At 41.4% G+C, this 21,423-nt stretch overlaps 2 protein-coding genes across 4 annotated transcripts; one reads left to right on the top strand and one right to left on the bottom strand.

Annotated features, from left to right (window-relative positions):
• Positions 1-435: 435 nt before the first annotated feature.
• On the top strand, positions 436-18,369 carry tmem91 (transmembrane protein 91). Of its 2 annotated transcripts, none has more exons than XM_051397561.1 (4): positions 436-1,019; positions 9,915-11,543; positions 13,816-13,962; positions 15,835-18,369. In XM_051397561.1, exons 2-4 carry the CDS (start codon positions 11,109-11,111, stop codon positions 15,988-15,990), a joined length of 738 nt encoding a protein of 245 aa, XP_051253521.1. In that variant the 5' UTR covers positions 436-1,019; positions 9,915-11,108; the 3' UTR covers positions 15,991-18,369. The 2 variants fall into 2 exon arrangements, with proteins under 2 accessions (XP_051253521.1, XP_051253522.1); XM_051397562.1 differs by lacking the exon at positions 436-1,019 and adding an exon at positions 9,589-9,694.
• On the bottom strand, positions 18,089-20,680 carry exosc5 (exosome component 5). Of its 2 annotated transcripts, none has more exons than XM_051397563.1 (6): positions 20,524-20,680; positions 20,271-20,384; positions 19,758-19,879; positions 19,503-19,643; positions 18,698-18,787; positions 18,089-18,482 (listed from the first exon to the last, which is right to left on the bottom strand). In XM_051397563.1, exons 1-6 carry the CDS (start codon positions 20,618-20,620, stop codon positions 18,387-18,389), a joined length of 660 nt encoding a protein of 219 aa, XP_051253523.1. In that variant the 5' UTR covers positions 20,621-20,680; the 3' UTR covers positions 18,089-18,386. The 2 variants fall into 2 exon arrangements, with proteins under 2 accessions (XP_051253523.1, XP_051253524.1); XM_051397564.1 differs by lacking the exon at positions 18,089-18,482 and adding an exon at positions 18,489-18,610.
• Positions 20,681-21,423: the final 743 nt, after the last annotated feature.

The following is a 21,423-nucleotide window of genomic DNA, read 5'->3' as shown; positions in this document are numbered from 1 at the left end:
CATTTTTCTGTTGGCCTTGTGGAGCAGCATCAATGAGATTTCCATCTCCTACTTGCACCTTACTGCACACTGCGGATATTACATTTGCAGCTGGTCCAGAATCCTAAGATTCAGTCCACTGGCATCTCAATAAACACACACATTTGTGTCGCTAAGGCTAACCTTAACCCCCCCCCCACTACTAACCCCAATCCTACTTCCAAACCCAAACTCAAGCCCTGACCCTTCTAATCTTCTTAGAGAAGTAAGAAAAGGCAAAATGTCCTCACTTTGCTTATGTGTGTTATTCATTCTATCCTCAAGAGGACCTTAGAGTAATTGAAATATAACACACAGATGCTCAGGCACTGCAACAACAGGCTTTAGGACCCAGCGTGTCAGCCATAATATGGTAGCAGAGCTGAGGAAAGGCAAAAGGAAGAGGGAGAGAGACAGAGGAGGCGGAGGAGGAGAGAGAGGAGAGGGGGAGAGCTGTATTTGGAAAGTCAGAGAAAAGCTGAGAGTGGGAGAAGAAAGTTGACATCGTGTAAAGATGTGCTGCAACCGCAGCGAGGATTAATGAAAGACCTTCTCCTGTCTGTGAGGAGGAGAGAGAGCGAGCCGAGCAGGATGCGAGGGAGGCTGTGCAGGGGGAAGGGGTGTCTTTGACAAAGCATGCACATTACTGCTGCCAGGCTGCACAGGTGTGTTAGGCGCATCTGAGCGCATCCACAGCCGCATCAGCACAGCTCGACGGAGGGATGCCGTCAAGTTTGACTCATGCTCTGTAACACATCCCCTCTCTCACACAAACACGTGTAGGATAGGACACACACACACACATATATATATATATATATATATACACACACACACACACTTTATGCACATGCCCACGCTGAGAGCAAACCAGTGGATCGGTGTGTAACGGAATTCAGTGTTGTTGGATGGTTAAAACTGGGACGCTGGATTCTCCCGTTTCTCCTCGGAGGACTGGTCCTGAGGACAGGACAGGACGGATCCGAGTTTCCAGCGTAAAGGTGAGACAATATTTAAAGGAGCAGATACGAAACCTTGAGCAGTAAGAACAAAAGAAATGTCTGAATTGTGGTTTTCATGTAGGCTGATGTGTTTCATTAGTTAATACTGTATTTCTATAACAAATAACATGTTCCCTTTTCTCTGTTATCACCCCTTCCCCGTGTTTTTCCCTTTGTGAAACACCCTCAGGTTGACTTCTATATTAAAACAATATATTAAAAAATGCTTAATAATCAAGTAACTAATTAGAACTTGCATTGTTTTTCACTGTAAAATGTTTATATCAGTAATAATAACTTGCAAGCACACTAATATTTGCTCCTTTGCTGTCTTTTTACGGCATACCGCACTACTCTATTACTACTATTGTTAAATATTATAAATGTTAAAGAAGTGAAATTTGGCACACAGGTTTCCTGAAACACTCTGAAATATGTCGACAGCTCTTAATGTATAAATAATTCACACTCTTACTACTCCCAGAGCTACATGTTTCCACTTCAAACCTGCTGGATTTAGGAGATTGTTGCTTATTTTCTTTTATATATATATATATATATATATATATCTGTGAAAATCAATATTAATTTAATGAATATTATTTTTGAATAATGGAAAATGCATTAAATCATCAATATGGCAAATATTATACAGGCTTAAATATCCAGTGTTGTAACATTTTTGGAGGATCTAGTGGCAGAAATGGAATAAAACAATAGGCAGGTTTTCATTAATGAAAATTTACCAAGAATCTGTGTTTTTATTAGCTTACTATGAGTTTTTATCTACAGAGGGAGCGGGTCCTCTTCTACGGAGTCTGTCGGTATTTTCTTTATATTATAGCTCTGCTAGCCCTGAACGGACAAACCGAACACTGGCGAGTTGCGCTGTCACTGTAGTTTCTCCTACATGCTTGGAAGGTGAGCAGTACTCACTTTGTTGCAATCTGCAACTCCACCACTAGATGGCACTAAATCCTGCACACAGGTCCTTTTAAGTAATAATAAGGAAGCAGTTAGGCTAAACCTTTTTGGATAATAACTTATGAACCGTGAGCTGTTGACAAAAGATTCTTGGAATAGAGGTTCCTCTTTCATACTGAAATATGAAGCCATAAAACGCTTAATGTGTACGTTTTTTCACACTCTTCAACTAGAAGCATGTTTTGACTTTTCCTGTCCGCAGTAATTTGTCACAGTAGGTGTTGCATGTTAAGTCAATCTATGTTTGGACATGAAATCTTTCAATTATTGATTCATTGCTAATATTTGAGAAAGGTGATTTATTATTTATGATAATGTTTCTGATGTTAGTAATCTATATCTGTTTCTGTTGTGAGTGAGACAAATTTCATATTACAGTAATATTATTAGAGCTCTCCAGTTTTCATTGTTAATCAAACTGAAAATTAGTTTTCTCTGTGCATATTTATGAAGATGTACAATAGAGGATATGTTGTTTTGTAGTAGAACCCCAACAGCAGCAGCAGCAGCAGAGCCACCCTCCTTTACAAACACACACAGCTCTGCTCTATTGTTCGTGTATTTACTGCCGTACGACGAGCCTGGTGTGCAGTAATATAAAACCGAAGCACACTCGTGCAGCATTCCTGAAGACCTCAGACAACCTGACACACCCGTGTCCCCTAACACATTTATATCTTTTGTTCAGGCAGAAAATGTGAAATCTTTTATCCTGTTGCCAGAATCTAATTTGGGAGATCACATAGCCTGGAAACTAAAACAGGGTAAAGTGTGAAGAAAAGGCTAGTCTAAGTGCTCTCAAAGGACACACGGGGTGTTTTGCTTGACAGCGTTCCTGATTAAGAGCAGGTATTTTCTCTGCTCTTAACCTGACTGTGCTCTGAGTGTGTGTGTGTGTGTGTGTGTGTGTGTGTGTGTGTGTGTGTGTGTAGGTCATTGTCAATTAGAGGCCAACAAATACGCCCTCCCTCTGTGATGATGATGATGATGAGACCATGTAATACATCATCGCTCATGTAAAGATCTGTGAGAGGCTAATTACCTCATTCAGGCTCATTGTTCCACGTGTAAACTAACACACACTTGTTTTGGTTTCTTTTGAGGACGTTGAATTGATTCGTGTTTGTTTCCTAAAGGCTCACCATGACCTTAACCGTAGCTGCTACATAACTAAATAAATCCTTAATTCATTTAATTTAACTTAAGTATAATTGTAAGCTTAACTAATCCTAAAACTTTAATGGTTTACCTTGTGTGGAATAGTTTTATTTCCCTAGATTGAAGATGACAATGTGTGTGAACAGATTTCTGTCACCACATTAAAATTAACATTACCACACACTCTCTCTCACATCCACACACACACACAAAGATAAACACAGGCACATACATTTTTAAGATATCAAGGTCAATTTAAAAGTATGTACATTTTGTTGAATGTCCATGTGAACTTTCATGCCTTTTATTTATGGTGGAGAGCAGAGGATGAGTTGAGGAGTGTCACAGCCTGAGGAAAGAAGCTGTTCTGAAGTCTGGTAGTATGACAGTGGATACTTCTGTATCGATTGCCAGACGTCGCCAGGGTGAACAAGCTGTGGCTGGGGTGGGTGCTGTCTGTTTGTATCCTTTGGGCTCTGCGCAGGCACCTCACCTCACCGATATCACTGATGCTCGGTAGGTGGGTGCCAATCATGTTCTGGATGGTTTTAATCACCCACTACAAAGCTCTCCTGTCCTGGCCTGTTAACAAGAACTTGGCACAGGAATTTTGTCGTCTTAAGTTTCCTTAAGGAATACGGTGGATATGTGTGTCTCTGTAATGCTGATTCCCTGTTCATTTGCTCCACCTCAGCTCCACTGATGTAAACAGGGCTGTGTGCCTTTGCCTCCATTTCCCTAAAGGTTCTCTGTGCACCTCTGCAAGATTGTTAATTTCCTCCCGATACGAAGTGACAATGATGGTGGTCTCCACCGCGAACAACACAACAGAGTTGTCTCCATGTCGGGGGGATGGGTGTACATGCATGAACAGGAGGAGGCTGAGCGCACAGGCCTGAGGGGCGTTGAGCACTAGAGGGGAGGTGGTGTGATCGTTTGTGTCCATTTGTGAGGAAGTCCAATTTCCAGTTGGTACCCAAACCCAGAGTACTCATCATGGGGGGAAACAGCATTCTCATGTTGGTGTTTTTATTTTCAAAGTGTGTGAAAACTGCGTGGATGGTATCTTCTGGCGATCTGTTGTGCAAACTGGTGAGGGTCCAGGTTGGCAGGGATTTTATTCTTTATGTGCAGAACCAGTTTCTTAAAGCAGAATAGGAGGTGAGTCCCACAGTGGGGGTAGTTGTTCAGACTAAATACTGGTGACAAGAAATCATCTTAGGCTTTAGATAGGGCCCTCACCTCTCCATTCATCCAGACTTTCTGGTCAGGGAATGATTTTATTGTCTTTGTGATCACATCATCGACACATTCGCTGGCGTATGATCTCACTGGTGGTGTATTTTCCTCCAGATTGATGTGGTTCTCCTGGGTGGCAGCCTCTTTAAACATGTGCCAATCTGTGCACTCAAAACGGTCCTGTAGAGCTGCTGTAGCTTCGTCTGTCTACATTAATTGTTTTTTTTCCTGATGGTTTTGACCCTTTAATCAGCTGGGCGCTAGTTGGCAGGAAAAGCAGGGAAATGTGGGCTGATTGTCCAAAGTGTGTGTGTGTGTGGGGGGGGGGGCTTTGTAGCTGACAGGAATGTTAATGCTACCATGGTCCGGGGTATTTGTTCTCCAGGTGGGGATGTGGACGTGCTAGTGGAATTTAGGTAAAACAGTGCTGAGATCTGTTTGAGTAAAGTCACCGGCTACAATAATAATGCAGTCTGGTTGTTTTGTCGTGTGACTGCTGACGACCTCAAGCAGTTCCTGTAGTGCGTCTTCTATGTTTTACATCTTAACATTAAAAATTCAACATTGGGGAAACGTCCATCAACTTTGACTGTGTTTGAGCACCGAGCATCATTACACTGATTGCAGTGACGGCTAATGTAAACACAGGTGGCATCTGCAGCCTGTTAAGCCACTGTTAAGCATTGTGACGGTTTTGCTAATCATGTCAGTGTTTGACAAATTACTACAATTAAACTGATAATAGGCTGGTCATTTTAATTAGGCTTTTTTTTTTTTAATGATGTTTATTGTATACATTTAATTTCCCATTTCCATTACTGGGAACTTCTGTACAGCTTGGTATAGAGTGTGTTATTTGTTATTGGGAATGTACGAGTGAATTCAACAAGCTTTTAAGTAACCTTATCTTACATGGTCAGTTTTGTGTTTTTACACAGTAACATCCATGTACATCGAGTGGCAGCAGCTGTGGAAGACACTGAAGCACATGCACAAACACTCATACAAACAAACACACCCACACACAAATGAATACACAAACAACGTAACATTGTGGGATATAGCCAGTCCCTGTACAGTGTGTCCCATGTGTGTTCACAGATGCCCATTACAGAACACTGAGTACAACATACAACACACTCTGCAGAGATGCTGGAGCCATTTGCAACATATTGCACATTCCCATTCCTCAAGCCTCATTGCACACAAGCACCAGCTGTGCGAATAGTGTGTGTGTGTGTGTGTATGTGTGTGTGTGTAGTTATATATGTGAGCATGTAGGAGGCAGAGCATTGAGAGCTTCATAAGGCTTTTTTCTTTTACTGTTTTATGTGTGTGAAAGGGCAAGCTGATGTAAGGTTGCAAAGGACTACACGCATTGCGAGTGTATGTGCAGTTATGTAAAGGAAATGAAATTACTGTGTGTGTGTGTGTGTGTGTGTGTGTGTGTGTGTGTGTGTCTGGGGTTAGAATAGGGCATACTGTGGACTGATTAATGAGCTCACACTGTCATACACATATTCTGCACAGGGGGGTTCAAGTAAACCCAGCGCCCGGCGTGGCTGCGCTCATTTGTTATTATAGAGTAATTCTGTGGAAATTATCCATCCTTTGCCGTCTAATGTGACAGTAACACATCCTTACTGGAAGGCACGGCAACGCTGGAATTATCCCATCCAGTTATTATCAAGCCGAGCAGAGGAACTGTACTGAAATCGCAAATTAGCCTCTGCTTCATTTATCCTGCAGTGAGCACTCCACTCCATGGTGAATTTGTTTCCATAGGAACATGATGTTACTTTGGGCTTCACGAGCTGTACAACCCGCTCTACGTTGCCGCCTGTGTTTTGCTATCTTTTCTGTTCAGTTTCCTCTCTGCTCTTGTCAGTCACTCCACACCGACAAGGAGAGAGAGAGAGAGAGAGAGAGAGAGAGAGAGAGAGAGAGAGAGAGAGAGAGTGTGAGAAAAGGGTTTGGAAATGAAATCAATAGGGCCATTTAACTGCCACTTGGGCTTTCAGATTTTTGTTTGGCATTTCTCGAAGCCTGCTCTGGTCTTATCAGCCTGACATCTCTGATCTTCACGATGTCTTTTTATTAGAGCCTGCAGGCGTTTACAGCTCCAATTTCCTATAGCCACTATGCCATTTCTTTTCTACAAGCGTGTTCACTGTATCTGCATCTCCTCAATCTGTATCAGCTGAAATATTACAGCAATTACTTCCAGCCCTGCCGAGTGTGTGCTGAGAGACAGAGAGTCAGTGTGTTTCAAAAAGACTGCAGAGTTGCTGAAAATCTATGTAAGAGTCAGCAGCAACAGTTCTCTGCTTTTGCAACAGGGGTTTAAAGCAATATTTCACTTTGGTTGCACATTTCCATGACTTAAGAACAAGATTTCTTTTCTGCAGCAAGGAGAAATTGTACCAAGACAGACAAGTTTTAAGTTTTGTACAGTGACTTTGCTGAAAGTATTGGCTGGATTATGAAAAAGGGAGGGAGTCAGATCAAAAGCAAAAGAAGAGGGCTAGAAGTAATGACGGGAGCCAAGGAAATGTGTGGCTGTGTATGTGTATGGCAAAGCACCAGACTAAAAAGGAGAGAGATAGCGAGAAGAGGATCTCTTGTAAAAGTGTTGGTGGTGATTTGCAGCAGCGTCCTTGCAATCTTCCCTCTACCTGACTGGATGTTTTATGAGCGTTGCAGAATCAGAAAAGGAGGCAGGCTTATAATACAGCTGACAGAAGTCTTTTTATGGTGGATGGGCAGAGGTGCAGGGGGGGGGGGGGGGTGTAATAAAGCTGAGTGCATCTCTCCTGGAATGAAGCTGCACCGATCGGGAGGGGGCCGAAGAGAGAGGAAGTGCTACAAATATTAGTGTGTGAGTGAGCGCAAGTGCATGTGTGCAGTATGCACCATATGTCCAGATACGTGTGGGTGCGTGTGACGAGGGGGAGGCAGTTTGCTCGGAGCCGTTACTGACGTCAGCGTGTTGAACGATCACTCAGCTTGTTCAGTATGAGAGACACTAACCCTCCATAAAGGGGTTTGTGAAGAGGAGGAAGAGTGGAGGGGGTTTGCATGGCGAAGCAGTATCAGCGCACAGAGCAGAATGCAGCCCTCAGCACCACGCCAGCCCATAGACACCCAATTATTCCAGGGTTTTTTTTCTGTGCTGTGCAGTGAAGGGTGCAACAACGACTCACTGAATTGATCTCAAGCCTGTGAAGCACTCTGCCATGCAGAATGAATACTTACTGATGAGATATTATGTAGTTTGTTGAAATGACACTTTCTTTCTACTGGGGATGAAAAGACCCTTAACACACAATACAGAAACCTTTTTCATCTCTTCTCACATGTCGGCTCACGGTAGCATTTCTCCAACACTCAGTTTTGTGCTAATTTTAGATATTTTAGTTAACACCACTATGTGATGTTTTAAGTCACTTATCACTTCCATGTTATGGGGCAATCAGGGGCGTATATCCAAGCATCCATCCATTTTCTAAGCGGCTTATCCTGTGCAGGGCCGTTGGCGGCTGGAGCCTATCCCAGTATGCATTAGGTGAGAGGCAGGGTACACCATGGATAGATCAACATTGTTAACACATACAGTGTATGTTAACACTAGCTGGCTACATTTAAAAACATCATTTACATGCAAAAATGACATGTATCCACACTAATGTATGCAGGTAATTTTTAAAAAGATCTCCATTAACACTACAGTGCAGAGAAAAATGGTTAAATTTCTTCTTTTTCATACTGACAACTGTCTTAAAATAAACTAAAACATGAAAATAACTTAAGATTTTGATTCATAAATACGACATGTTAACCAGGTAAATAGTATTTGCTGCTGCACTGATCAAATCAATATGTTAGGATTGCGAAGTGGTCACAAAATAACACATAAACACAGCTTAACGACAACAGCTGTGTTATGTGATTGGTTATATTGACACTGAAAATGAGTGATCACAGAGAAAGTTAGAGGTGACGCACAAGGTTTACTGCCACAGCAGCCCCTGAACGTGTCTGGTTCTGCTTACGTCAGAGCTTGACAAGGCTCCATCTTGATTGTTTGTTTGCGTTTTAGTGTCTGCGCTAAATCTAAATGTTAACGTTTTCAGATTTATACACTAAAATCACAGGGAAGGGAAGCTTTTCAAGTAAGAAAGGCCAGCTTAGTGTTCGATGATGGACCGAAACGGAGAGGAAAAGGTGCATTTTCAAACGTAGCCTGCCTAGTGTGGACTCACTATTGCACTTACACTAATCAGCAACTGCAGACCATTGACATCAAGCCATTTTCCACTTTAAACGTAAGAAATGCATATTTGGCTCTTACTGACATGGTTCCTAAGCAACTAGAATGTAGGAAAAAAATAAAATGACATGTTCAGGGTCCATTTTCCATTATACAGAAGGCATCTGTCAATTTAAAAAGCTGTAAATTGTACCCTGGCTACCTCTGCAGTTCACTGGAGGTTTACATTTGAGGTATCATTAATGCTCAGGCCATTTTCAGCACCACAGTAACTATGCAAGAATGTTCAGAATTACAATGTGTCTCCGTTTCCAGTGTCCCTGTATTGAGCTACAAGCATGTGTATCCATCAGAGATACGGAGCTGAGTTAGTAGTTTTCTCAAACACCCAGGGACCTCTGAAACACACCTCAGGTACATTAACACCAACTACTACACTGTACATTATTATTTTGTACCTTGTATTCAGGGTTATAATAAAAAAGTGACTGAAATTACATTGTGTGACTAAAATAAAATAAGAAATGTACAAGGTTTTGTCAATTTGGTCAAATTTCTCAACAGAAAAAGCACAAGGAGACTTTGATGCATCATGGGTAGATACGAATAGTATTCCCATTAAAAAAAGGATTTATCATTAGAGCCCCATTCTGTTTTTAATGTGCAGCGAGCAAGTGAACTCCAGTGGCAGCAGAGTTAACATTTCACATACTGGAGGACAGTACAATGAGGCTGGTTGTCTGTTTACTTGTATTAATAATGTTGTGGGGACCCGCCTTCCCTCTGGGGTAAAAAAGCTGGTTCTCATTAGGTTAATGTTAATTTCTGGAGAAACACTTCTGAGAGACGTGCATCAACATGCAACCCCCAGCAAGTCAGTTGTTTTGTTTTCTTCTCAGGTGCGTTAACAGAAGCATAATCTCCATAGGCAGCCTTTCAAATCACACTAATCTGCTACTGTATATGAATTTATTAACTATATCTGCAGACAGCTGGTCCTGAGGACAATGACGCTGTGACGAAGGTCAGTGTTGGTGTGGACTGAATGGACAGACACTTCAGTAGCGCTTACGCTACACTGACGTCTTGTGTGTGGTGTGAATTTGGGGTCGGGGTTCGGTTTAGCAGTATAACCCCAGTAGTGTGTGTATGTGTGTGTGAAGAAAAATGACTCTGGTCCAAAGTGAAGCCTTGGAAGCTGTAAAGTCAAAATATTTTGTGTGACCTTGTCCTTCTCTTAACAGACCGGTACATCCTCATCGGAGAACTGGATAGAGAGCTGCCCAACTCTTCGTCTATCCTGAATGAAAGCCTCTTAAGGTGGACGGGGTACATTAAAAATACATGTCCCAAAGGAGCGTTGACGTGACAAGCAGCAGACCCGCGGCCATAAATCAACACCAGAGGACTTTGATTTCTTCATTATCACTTCCTGCGGCAACAACAGAGGAACAGGCGTGTTGGCAGGCCTGCTGACCTGCGGATGTGCACCGTAGGATTCTATTTCTGGAGCCTCATTGCTTTTACAGATTAACTGCCCTCAAATATGGCCCCAATCCGTTCATTGCGCCACTAGTTTGACTGCTGCTGGAGGTTGTGCATATAAGCTTCAAAACAACCCACTGTGCGTCAGTCTAGTCATTTGAAGGCCCGCTGCCTTTGGCCTGTTTTTTTTTTTAAAAGCAGTATCAGTGCTCTTTTTTTTTCGGACTCCTGCAGAGGAACAAACCTGCAGCTGCATGTCATGACAGCTTGAAAGTCATTTTTGTTGTTCTCCTTACAATCATTTCTCCACTTACTCAAGTCATTGTCATTTCCATCCAGGGAAAGATTGACGTCCAATGCTTTCGCGTTAAAAACAACACCCTGCTCAGATTAAGACTTCATATTTATTGCAAGAGATCCTGAGGGCAAATCACACTGAAATCACTTTGCCCAGTATTTTCATTAGAGTGTCTGGGGCTAATCAAGGTCTTCCATCATCAGAATTGACATTTCCATATTGTATGAGGGAGAAGTAGCCAACATTAGCATATTCATGAACACTGACACACTCAATCATGTGAAATGGAAGACATGGGGCAAACTCTGAGCCATCAAGCCCTGAAACAAATAGCTTATGACATGTGAGGAGAAGAGGATCTTGAATCCCTCCGCGCAACTTCACCACATCACATAGCACACAGGAGAAAGCTACCACTGGCACATTAAGGTTACTTCATAAACCTGCCGTGTGTTGTTGGCCTCTGGACCAAGGCCTGTAATAAGAGAAAAATTAAAGAATAGGATTAAAGATGGATTATCACCGAAACACTAAAGCCAGCAAAGCAGCTGCCTTTGCATAAACCCATCGGACACTCTTCAGGGAGAGCGATTTGTAGATTACATTTGGTTGTTGATGCTGTGGCCTCTTGTGTGGCTGGTATTAAAAGAGAGGCATGGATAATCTAGATGATCTGGAGCACCCTCTTCTGGGGGAAAGCCCCAATAACAGCCGGGCATCAGTGCAGGGACCAGGGCACGGGACTGGACAGGCCCCTGGCGGGCTGTTCAAGGGCATCTTGGTTAAGTGCGAGGAGGACAGGGCCTACCCTCCTTTAGCGTGGAGGAGCTATTGTGGACATCCTCCTGAACTTCAGCAGCAGCAGCTACTGGACCCTTGCTCCTTACCTCGCACACTGGAGTCCTTTTACCCACCAGCCCCCATCTGGGGCCACGCAGACCCCCTGCTCAGCAAAGACTACCTGGAGACCACCTTTATGGACATTCGGCCTGGGTCCACACTGGAGAGGAAGCTGCTGGCCGAGACACAGGACTATAACAGTGTGTCCTACAGCATGGATGATGAGGACGACCTGCTTCCCGACTCTGACGTAAGACATGCCACTGAAGTGATGTTGAGGGAGTTTGTTCAATCAATCATTCATTTAAAACTAAATAATGACAGTTACAGACAAGCAGTGTAACTTATTCCCTCTCAGCAGATGCTCAAGGGAAATACCAGTAACACATAAATAGGGCTGAAAATGAATTGTCTTGTCTATTAAATGTCAGAAAATAGCAATAAAAGTCTAATGTATAATGTCCCACAGTCTAAAGGGACTTTAAGGGATCTTCAAATGTCCCTTTTTGTCCAACTAACAGTCCAAACCCAAATTATATTTAATTTACCTGACCGTTTACCTTGAAACGACGAATCGATGATCAAAATAGCTGCAGATTAGATTGAATTGTTTCATCTCTACACATAAATAATCATAATACCTGATCATCTAATTTCTACCACATCCCCTTTGTTGCTCAGAGAGAGACGCATACTCTCAGTACAGATTCTGGGAGCCAAAGAGGTACTTAAAATAGACATATGAGCAATGCATTTCAGGGTAGGCAGCAATTGAATGCTTACTGTCAAAAAGCCAGATTACATAAAGCTCCTCTCCTGCTGCGGTGCAGGTAATGACACTACAGTTGCAATGGAGGATGCCAGTTCTATTTCATAGATCACTGAGCAAAGCCCACCCTGGACTGAAATGTAAATTAGCTTTAAGACTCTTACAGTGGTCATGTGATGTTTTGGGAGTCAGCATGAGAATGTATATGCTGCCGGGTGTTTAAATTATTATGAAAAGTCTCTCAGCAAGGTTAAATCAAAAGGGCTAATTACCCACTGTGAACTAAAAAGGCTGAAGGCCGTTTTACAATTATTACTTTAATGAAGAACACCAGCAAGAGGACAAACATGCAGTAGTACCACACACCATTAAAATCCAGAGTAGTTGGCTGCCGCAAAGTTTAGGTAGTTTGCTCCACAAGGACAAAAGGACAGCACACGAAATAACTTTTTTTTTAAAAGCTCATTCTGAATGCTGGCAGTAGTGCAGCGATGCAAAGGCGCAGGCCTGTGGGAATAAAACCTTGTAGTGACCTCAAAGAGGCACAACACAACATCTCCTCCTTTGTTTTACGTCAGACGCTTAGCTAATGGACTCAAACTGGCCCACAAACCTCCTTCATCGCCTAATGCTCGAATTTTCACTGTGGAGCTGATCAATATGATACCAGAGCAGGAGAGATGACCTTAGGAGTGTCCCGTCCTGAGTTACTTTAGACGTGAGCGTGGTGTCTATCTGGCTTTCCTGGTTCATTTTGAGATATTTGTCCTTATGGTCTTCATCATAACTGCGTCATGTCAACAAAAAAAACCCAGGGCGGTCACTTCTGAGAGTAATACCACACAGGACAAACCAATCCTAACATCAGACCAACAGAACCACCATGTGGAGTAAATGACATCAGACAAACTGAAATAACCTTGTGAACTAATCTTTAAAGTACTGTGTGTAATAATGCACTCTGATTTGTCCTTGTTTGATCCTCTTTAATGTTTAAAAGCAGAGGGAAGAAAAGCGTTTTTTTTTTTTTAAAGGGGGGCTGGTATACAAAGCGTTACAGGAGCATCTTTGGAAAAATGCACAATTATTTCACGCACAAAATAAAACAAGAAATATGGCAGGGTCAGAGTGAGAGAGGAAGTCAGATTGAATATGCAGCTGTTTTCAAAAAGATGCATGAGTCATGAATCGCCTGCGGTCAGCAAAGCTAGTGCACATCCAGACTAACCCCATTCAGTCACATTATCTTACAGGCACCAGCAAAGTTTTACAGTTGTTGTGGAGGACATGAATACAACATAACAAAAGAGCTATTTTAAGGGTTCCATAAAACAGCAAATTATGTTAAAACATGCATGTTTAATGCAACTTTTCAAATGAATAATACTCAATATTGTCTAAAGGGTCACTTCACTTAAAGTATGCACATAGTTGTGGTTTTTACTTAGGTTTTAGTTAAGATGTTTGCCACTGCCTCAATAAAACTGACAAAACCAAGTGGACAAACATACAGCAGTGCTATATACCACTGCTGTTCACCACAAAGTTAAAGTTAAAGTAATATAATATATTTTTGGAGTGACATTGCTGTGAAATTCAGTTCACTTCATCTCCATTGCATTGATGTAGAGGCAAATATCTCAAAACCTGGGCAAACAAAACCAAAACTATCTGCAAGAAGAGATGCCATTGGATGCTTTATTTGTACCTTTTATCCTGAACTCAACCTAAGTGCACTCTGTTTGAATCCCAGGACTCATCAATTGATGACTTCAGTGATACAGACAGCGAGAGCAACTTCCCTCTGATGATCCCTCAGGACTACCTGGGTCTGGCCTTTTTCTCCATGCTCTGCTGCTTCTGGCCCCTGGGCATCGCTGCCTTCTACCTTTCACAGAAGGTACAACACACACACACACACACACACACACACACACACACACACACTCAGTCCTGAGCTGACAAGATACAACATGGCACAGCCAATGGGTGATTTCTTACCCTCTGCACTGTGTGGAGAGTAACAACAGGTCCAGTGTCTTAGAGTTTAGACAGGGAGGGATTACACCTAGATTTGCAGGATTACACCACAAGGGCTCTGAAACAGCAGAGCTCAACAATACAAAGGAGGAATGTAAAATGATGTGCAGTGTGGTTTTATACATTCAGATCATTTTAGAATCACAAAATCTCTTGTAACAGTCTCTTGTGCCATCATGTGTACAGACGTTTGATTGAGATGTCCAAAAAAAAAAACACAAATCAATGACCAAATGATTTATTATGTGTCATCTTCAATCTATTAAACTTACTTATATCAGTGTCATGACTCCTTAAAGACAACTGGATGTTTACAGCCCTCCCATCACAGGCTTTGGGGTTATTGAGGTTGACAGGCTGTAAACTTTAATCAGTATTTCAAAGTAAATACAAATCAGGAACAAGTTTGTGCAGCAGATTTAGTGACACCCCAAAATAATTGCTTGATCCCACTGATCTATACACCTGCCGACTGATGTAAACTACAGAATACTGGGAAAGATACTGTTAATAACAAACAATTATACCAATAAAAAAGCACAGTGTCTGTCCTGAAACCATATCTATTAAGAGTGTAAGAAATTATCGATACACCTGAGCATCACGATACTTTGCTCTGCGATATTATATTGATTTTTGTGGTTAAAGCCCCAACCTATGAATAACAGCGCATATGATGGTGTGTTCTTTTTACTCTGGCAGTTTTCCTAGAATTAGGAATTGCCTCGCATACAGCATCACAATATATCGCAATATATTCAATCATAACCCTTGTATTGTGATACATATCATATCGCCAGATCTTCCCAATACACAACCCTAATATCTATACTATCATGTATATAATGGCCCAATTTCCAGTGCCAGCTGATATATTTTCCATCATATGCTACTGTGGCAAGGAATCTAACAAGCCAACACACACAAAAATCAATATACCAGCAAACATGCTGCTGCGTTCAAACACTGTGTCAGCATGCCACCAATATAAACATCTGTCTCTCTCTCTCCTCTACAAAAGCTGTGGGCTTGACGACAACAGATACTCACAAAAAGAAAGCTGTGATAAGATACTGTAACTACAGCACATTAAAAGTGTTCCTATGAAGATGTAACAGTTCATTTGATAGATGATACGGTCATTCTCTTTTAAGACAAAGTTGGAGGAAATATGGAGCAGGTCAAAATGGAAAAAGGACGACCAACACAGCACGAACTATCTCATCAGTCACTATTACCACTGGCAGTGTTGAAAATCCCCTAACACCTCTATCTCTAGTCGCCAGAGGGCCCTAGTTTATATAGGCATCCTTCCAGCGGTGCAGGGGGAAAAAAATCCCATTAACGCTTTTGCAAAGCTAACTGGCAGCAAGCTGCAAAGGCCTTTTGATCAGATCAATGGCCTTCATTAAGGTTTAATTAGAGTCATAACAAGAAGCCCCAAGGTGATAGATTTCCAATATTGTTGAGTGCTACCTAAAACAGGGGTCAGAGTCAAAGACAAGGACTAGAGGGAGAGAGGAAGGAAGAAGGAGAAAGTGATGAATGAGGCACAAACGGCGGGTGTGATTCAGAGATGGAACATAATATGAGCTTAGTGTGTGATTGGAATGAGTGCAAGTGGAAAGTGGAGGCCAAGGAGGACATTGACAAATTATGACGAATGCCCTTCTCTCCTCTTTTTTCCCCTCTCTAATCCTTATCTCACTCTCCTCTCTCCTCCGTTTCTCAGACCAACAAGGCATCGGCTCAGGGGGATTTCCAGGGGGCCAACGCAGCGTCTCGCCAGGCTCTGTGGCTCTCAGTGCTCTCCATTGTGTTTGGAATCATAACGTACATCTGTGCCATCGCCGCGTTGATTTCCTACCTGTCCGGAAAACCACCATAAAAGCAACTCTTTCGCAAAGGATACACACACACACACACACACCCACACACACACACAAAAAAACAAAGAACACAGACACAGTTCATTAATCCCAACACATGCCAACATATCACCTGTAAATGTAAAAATGATCACAGTCTTTGTCTGTCAACCCTGTCTGCAGTCACGTTTTATCTACACACCAAGTACAGCAGAGAAGAGAGAGTGAAAACACAAAAGGAGAGCTGGTGTATAGATCACAATCACTTCTAATTGGATTAGGACATGATTCAGCTCGGAGGACATTCCTCGCATGTGAACAAAAAAAATAATTGAAAACGAAAGTATCACTCCATATAGAAGATTAAGTCTGTAAATGTGATTTATTCTGTCACCCGAGGACTTAAGTTACCCGCCATCTTTTAAATCTGTGCTGTAGTCGTCATCACATTAACCATTTCATGTAGTAAAAAAGAAGAAAAAACTGTGACAAACAAAATGCAGATGTTAACTCAACACTGCAGATATCACTGTCACAAGAACAACGGATGAATAATGAGAAGCAGAAACAGAAGATATGTGGCCTCGTCTGCCTCGGAGGGCGGAAAACAACGAGTCGGCAGATTTATGAGAAGGTCACAGCAAGGACGTCGCAGCGGCGAAATCCTGATGGACCTCGCTTTGTCGGAGGGCCTGAGCCAGCACTGTGGCTCGTGGGGTGAAAGCTGGTGATGGTTTCAGAGCCCCAGAGCTTTATTTAAAAAAAAAACATATATGAGGGGCCAGAAGCCATAACCCAGAATTCCTTGCTACTCCTCCTCACAGGGAAACACTGCACATGTACATTAATCAACCCAACTTGATTTCAGCTTCACTCATTGTTTACCTGCAGAAAAGACTGTTTCTGCTTCGTTTATGCCAAGTTGAATAAGTATCTTTATGTTGAAATACACACACAAAAAAAAAGGTGAATAAAAATACATTAGTGCCATTATATAAGGAAATAAATATAAAAGATTAGGAGTTCGGGAGTTTTCGAATGAAACGCAAGGTCGTGATGTGAAACACTGGCTCTAGATATAGAAATAAAAGGAGCTGCTTCTATTAACAGTGATAGGAAATGATGACACAGACAGAGGGGGTGCAAGGAAAAGTGCCAAAAATACAGAAGAAACTCTTAAGGATGATCCTTTTATGAGCTATTCCATTAATAGAAGCAACCAGGCTGCCACTCCACGCTCCCCAAATATAGATTCTGCTATTTTCTCCTCCAGAACGAGGACTGAAATCCTGCAGGAGCTTGCTTCTTGCACAGTGTGACAAACTGTTGGAAGTCGTCTACCTAAACATATGTAAACACGCCCTTTGTTCAGATGAGCAAACGGGTAAAAAATAGTCTAAGGAAAACATCTAGTGCTCAGCCACGTGATGCATGAGTCAGTAAAATCTCTATTTTGGTCTCAACGGAAACCTGCATGGCGAGTTTTGTAGTTTGTCATGTACAAACCTGCTCCAAGCTTCAATCACTTCCTTTATTTGATCCTGAATTATTGCATAAACTGGCTTTGATGAAAGAAAAACAACTCTGGCCATATTGGTTTGAGCTTAAACGTGCCATTAATAAAACTGTGAACAAGGGAACTCCAATTAAATATTTTAAAAAATGACTGTAGGGTGAAAGTTGATATTTTCTATTTAGATGTATAGTTTTTATAGAGTCAACAGCTGAACTACAAATAACTCAAATACTTTTTGTTTTCTGCAAACCCAGTGTTGTATCAAGCTGATAATAGATTATGGTCACTGTATGTGGTATTTGTGGACACACCTGTGATATCTCGGTGTCTAACCCTCGTCAGCTATCACTGTGATACCGCTGCGCACACAGTGTTGTACAGTTCTGACAATCCTGAACCATCCCATCTCCACTGTCGATGAAAAACCGACCCTTCGTTGTTACAGCTGAGTTACCACAATTAGTGATTCTTATTCATGTGGACTGCCTTGACTGATGCTGTCATGAGATGGGCTTTGGTCAGATTTGTCTCACTTGTATAAAAGATAAAACCTGGACGCAGTGAAGTGGACAACTCACGTGAGTCAGTAAAAGGTCAAAAGGTTGTGGCAAATGAGGTTTATTAGTACAAGAGATATTCAGTTATTTCCCAGTTCACACCCTTGTATTACATGTAAATATTAAACTGAGAGAAGAAACAATGAATCCCATTAAATGCACTTGTTTGACATTCATCTTCCCTCTTCTTATTCTGCACCCTCACTGACAGTTCACCCACAGCACAGCTCACCACAACTGAATTGAAGCAAATTAATTTCTTACAAAATCAGTACTTGTATACGTTGTTTTTTTAGGTAAAAAAAAAAAAAAAAAAAAAAAAAGAAGAGCGCTTTCTTCTTCATCAGAGGGTTTTGGAGTATCGCCGCCGGACAGAATCTCTGTAGAACTGAAAGATCTTCTCTGAGGCTTTCTGACTGACTGCTATACACTGCTGCAGCTGTACAAGAACAAAAACAAGAATCAAACATCATCCTAGAAATAGGAAATGTCTGTAATATGGAGATAAAACCGAAAAAAAAACCATCTTATCGTTGACCTGAAGCAGATCGCTGACATAGCTCTACTCTAAAAGGTGGAAATTACACAGAATAAATTTGACAATGTTGCAGCGTTCCCTGGAAAATAAAATCATTCGATCTTTTATTTACTGACCTCGTGAACTGAAAACGATCCTTTGGTTAATGACATCAATACTTTGCGATCTTTACTGTCAACGGCAAAGGTCATCAAAGCTCGACTTTCCTGGTGAGAGTGAAAACGGACAAGAACAAAAATTAACAAATTCAGCGAGGATAACGGCAGCGCTGACTGTACTGAAAGAACATGCAAATACTAAGTGACAAGTTCAGTTACATATCATCCGTCTGCGATGTTTGTGTTGATCCACAAGTTATTCTGTTATAATATATTAAAGTGCAATTTCCGTTGTCAATGGTGACAACTTGTTGTTGTGTCCAACTTCGCTTTTCCCTTCCTCATCAGTTAGACCTAGAGTGTCTTTTGACATCTCCAAAAAAAAGTTTACCAGGTTTAAACAAAGTGAAATCCACAGTTTTCCAGCTGAAAGTTAGAAGGATGTTCTATTAAATGCATGAAGTGCATGAAACAAGGAACAGTCGTAAAAACCCATTTCACAATGAAATGGACTTGGAGTAGATCAACCTGTCGAAGAGCAAACACATAGGAAATTCACTAGAATAAATCAGACTGCTAGAGTATATTAAATCTGTTTTAAGGCCGTTTTTCTACAAATCCAATGCTTTTAAATGTCCTTTTTTATTCTTGAACAATAAAACTGAAGGTATCAATACAATAATATGCAAATGCCAGTCACTCCTGTCAGCGCTTACATAAGAAAATCAGCTCCTCTCAGCTGATCCTTCTTCTATGTGTGATTTATTTTGTCCCCCTGTGGTGCTTTGGGCAACACGACACAACACATGAGCCTCAGATTTACCTTCTCCTGAGCTGCAGTGGGGTCTGTGATGATTTGACCATCTGTGTCGATGGCACAGGTCACTCCACAGAACAGGCAACTCATAGGCAGACCCGCGTCCATAAGAGCCATACAGGCCGCATTCAAACAGCAGGACAAGAGCTGAGGAACAGGTAAGGAAGCACACTCACCAAGAAACCCCATCGGGACACAATCTACCAAGTTAAAATGAACTTTACAGCAAAACGCAGCACAGTTGGAAGCACTGAAGGATACCGAACCAGCATCGTGTATCACCTGAAGAATGAGAGTGAGTGAGGAGCGAGGATGAAGTGTCAGGAGCAGAGATGCCTCGCAGGTCTCTCGCACACACTGCTCTTGTGAACGCTCCCTTACACCTAGAAAATAAATACATGTTGGCATACACACTCAATTCAGACATGAAACCAACGTGCCTCACTCGTCCCACCTGGTGGTGTGTTGTGGTAAAACAAGTGGTCAGGGCTGTGAATTCAACCTTAAACCTCCTAATTTCCCCCAAAATAAGCTTCTAGAAACGTTTATTTGTGAGCTGCAGAACAATAAATGTCCCACACTGTGTTAAATATTCAAACTGAACATGTTTCATTAAGTAACACAAGTCTATCTGATGCATCTCCCAGCTCTACTCAACAGCACGTCTTTAACAAAGCTGCAAAGGGGTAGAAAATTAAAAAAATAAAGATTTAAATTGCCGCATTGGGACACACAAATCAAATAAAGCTGCACAGAGAGAAGTTATTGACTCACCTGGCAGGCCAACTTTGGGCTGAATCAACACCTCCAGAGTCGCCCGGTCATAGATTTCCTTGCTGACTTTGACCTCGGCTGGTCCGTACACTGCAGCCAACACACTCGTGTCTCCTTCACACAACAACAACAACAACAACAACAACAACAACAACAACAACAACAACAACAACAAATAACAGAAAACAGCTCGATTAATCCAGACAGCGGGGAATTTGAGTTTCACCCTAAAAGAGCAACTTAGAGTCGTTACCTTGAGTGAAGGAGGCTGAACCGTCCGGACGAGAGAGTAAACTCTGCTCACAACCAAACTCTCGAAGAGAAACACTGGAGGAGCCGCACGCCTCCATCACGCTGCTGCCGCGGTGGTCGCAGGGGGAGTGAGGTCATCTGTTTTCTTTTTTTTTTTTTTTTTTTTGGGGCCCTTACTGATGACGAGACGGAAACACTAAAATTAATCGTTATTTATTCTTTTACTTGGTTTTATTCATGGGTATAAGCATATTTATTACTTAGATTAAAAAAAAAAGTGGAGTAATAATATCTAATTTTTACCAATAGAGAACAATTAATTTTTTTTATTTTTTTTCTGATCGCGTCAGTTAGGTTACTTTATTTTGAAAGTATCTAGCGGAAGTCTTGACGAATTTAAAAGCTACAGTTTTTTTAACGTAACCACAAGATGGAAGCTAATACGCCTCATTTTTGCCTTTATCCACGTTTTTGTTGAAACTTTATTACTTAAACTAAAAAATGAGGAGTAATAGTCTCTAATTTTTACCAATAGAGAACAATTAATATTATTTTTTCATTTTTTTTTTTCTGATCGCGTCAGTTAGGTTACTTTATTTTGAAAGTTTCTAGCGGAAGTCTTGACGAATTTAACAGCTACAGTTTTTTTATATATAATATAAATTTATTTATTTATTTTTCTTATCATTTTTGAGTCATTGACAGTATATATAAGTTTTGAATGAAATGATGAAGTTGCAGGAAATAGTAAGAACGTTAAAATATATCCACAGTTGCTAGGCTACCAATCTGTGGCTTGTAGCTTTGACTAGCGGCAAAAACAGTAATATTGTTATTGATTTTAAAATATATAAAAACATAAATAATGATGTAATTACATGCCTTGTTTGTTTGGTATGAT

Source organism: Dicentrarchus labrax, unplaced genomic scaffold, assembly GCF_905237075.1.
Source record: "Dicentrarchus labrax unplaced genomic scaffold, dlabrax2021, whole genome shotgun sequence".
Classification (NCBI taxonomy): Eukaryota; Metazoa; Chordata; class Actinopteri; family Moronidae; genus Dicentrarchus; species Dicentrarchus labrax.
This window is presented reverse-complemented; position numbering and strand designations above follow the sequence as displayed.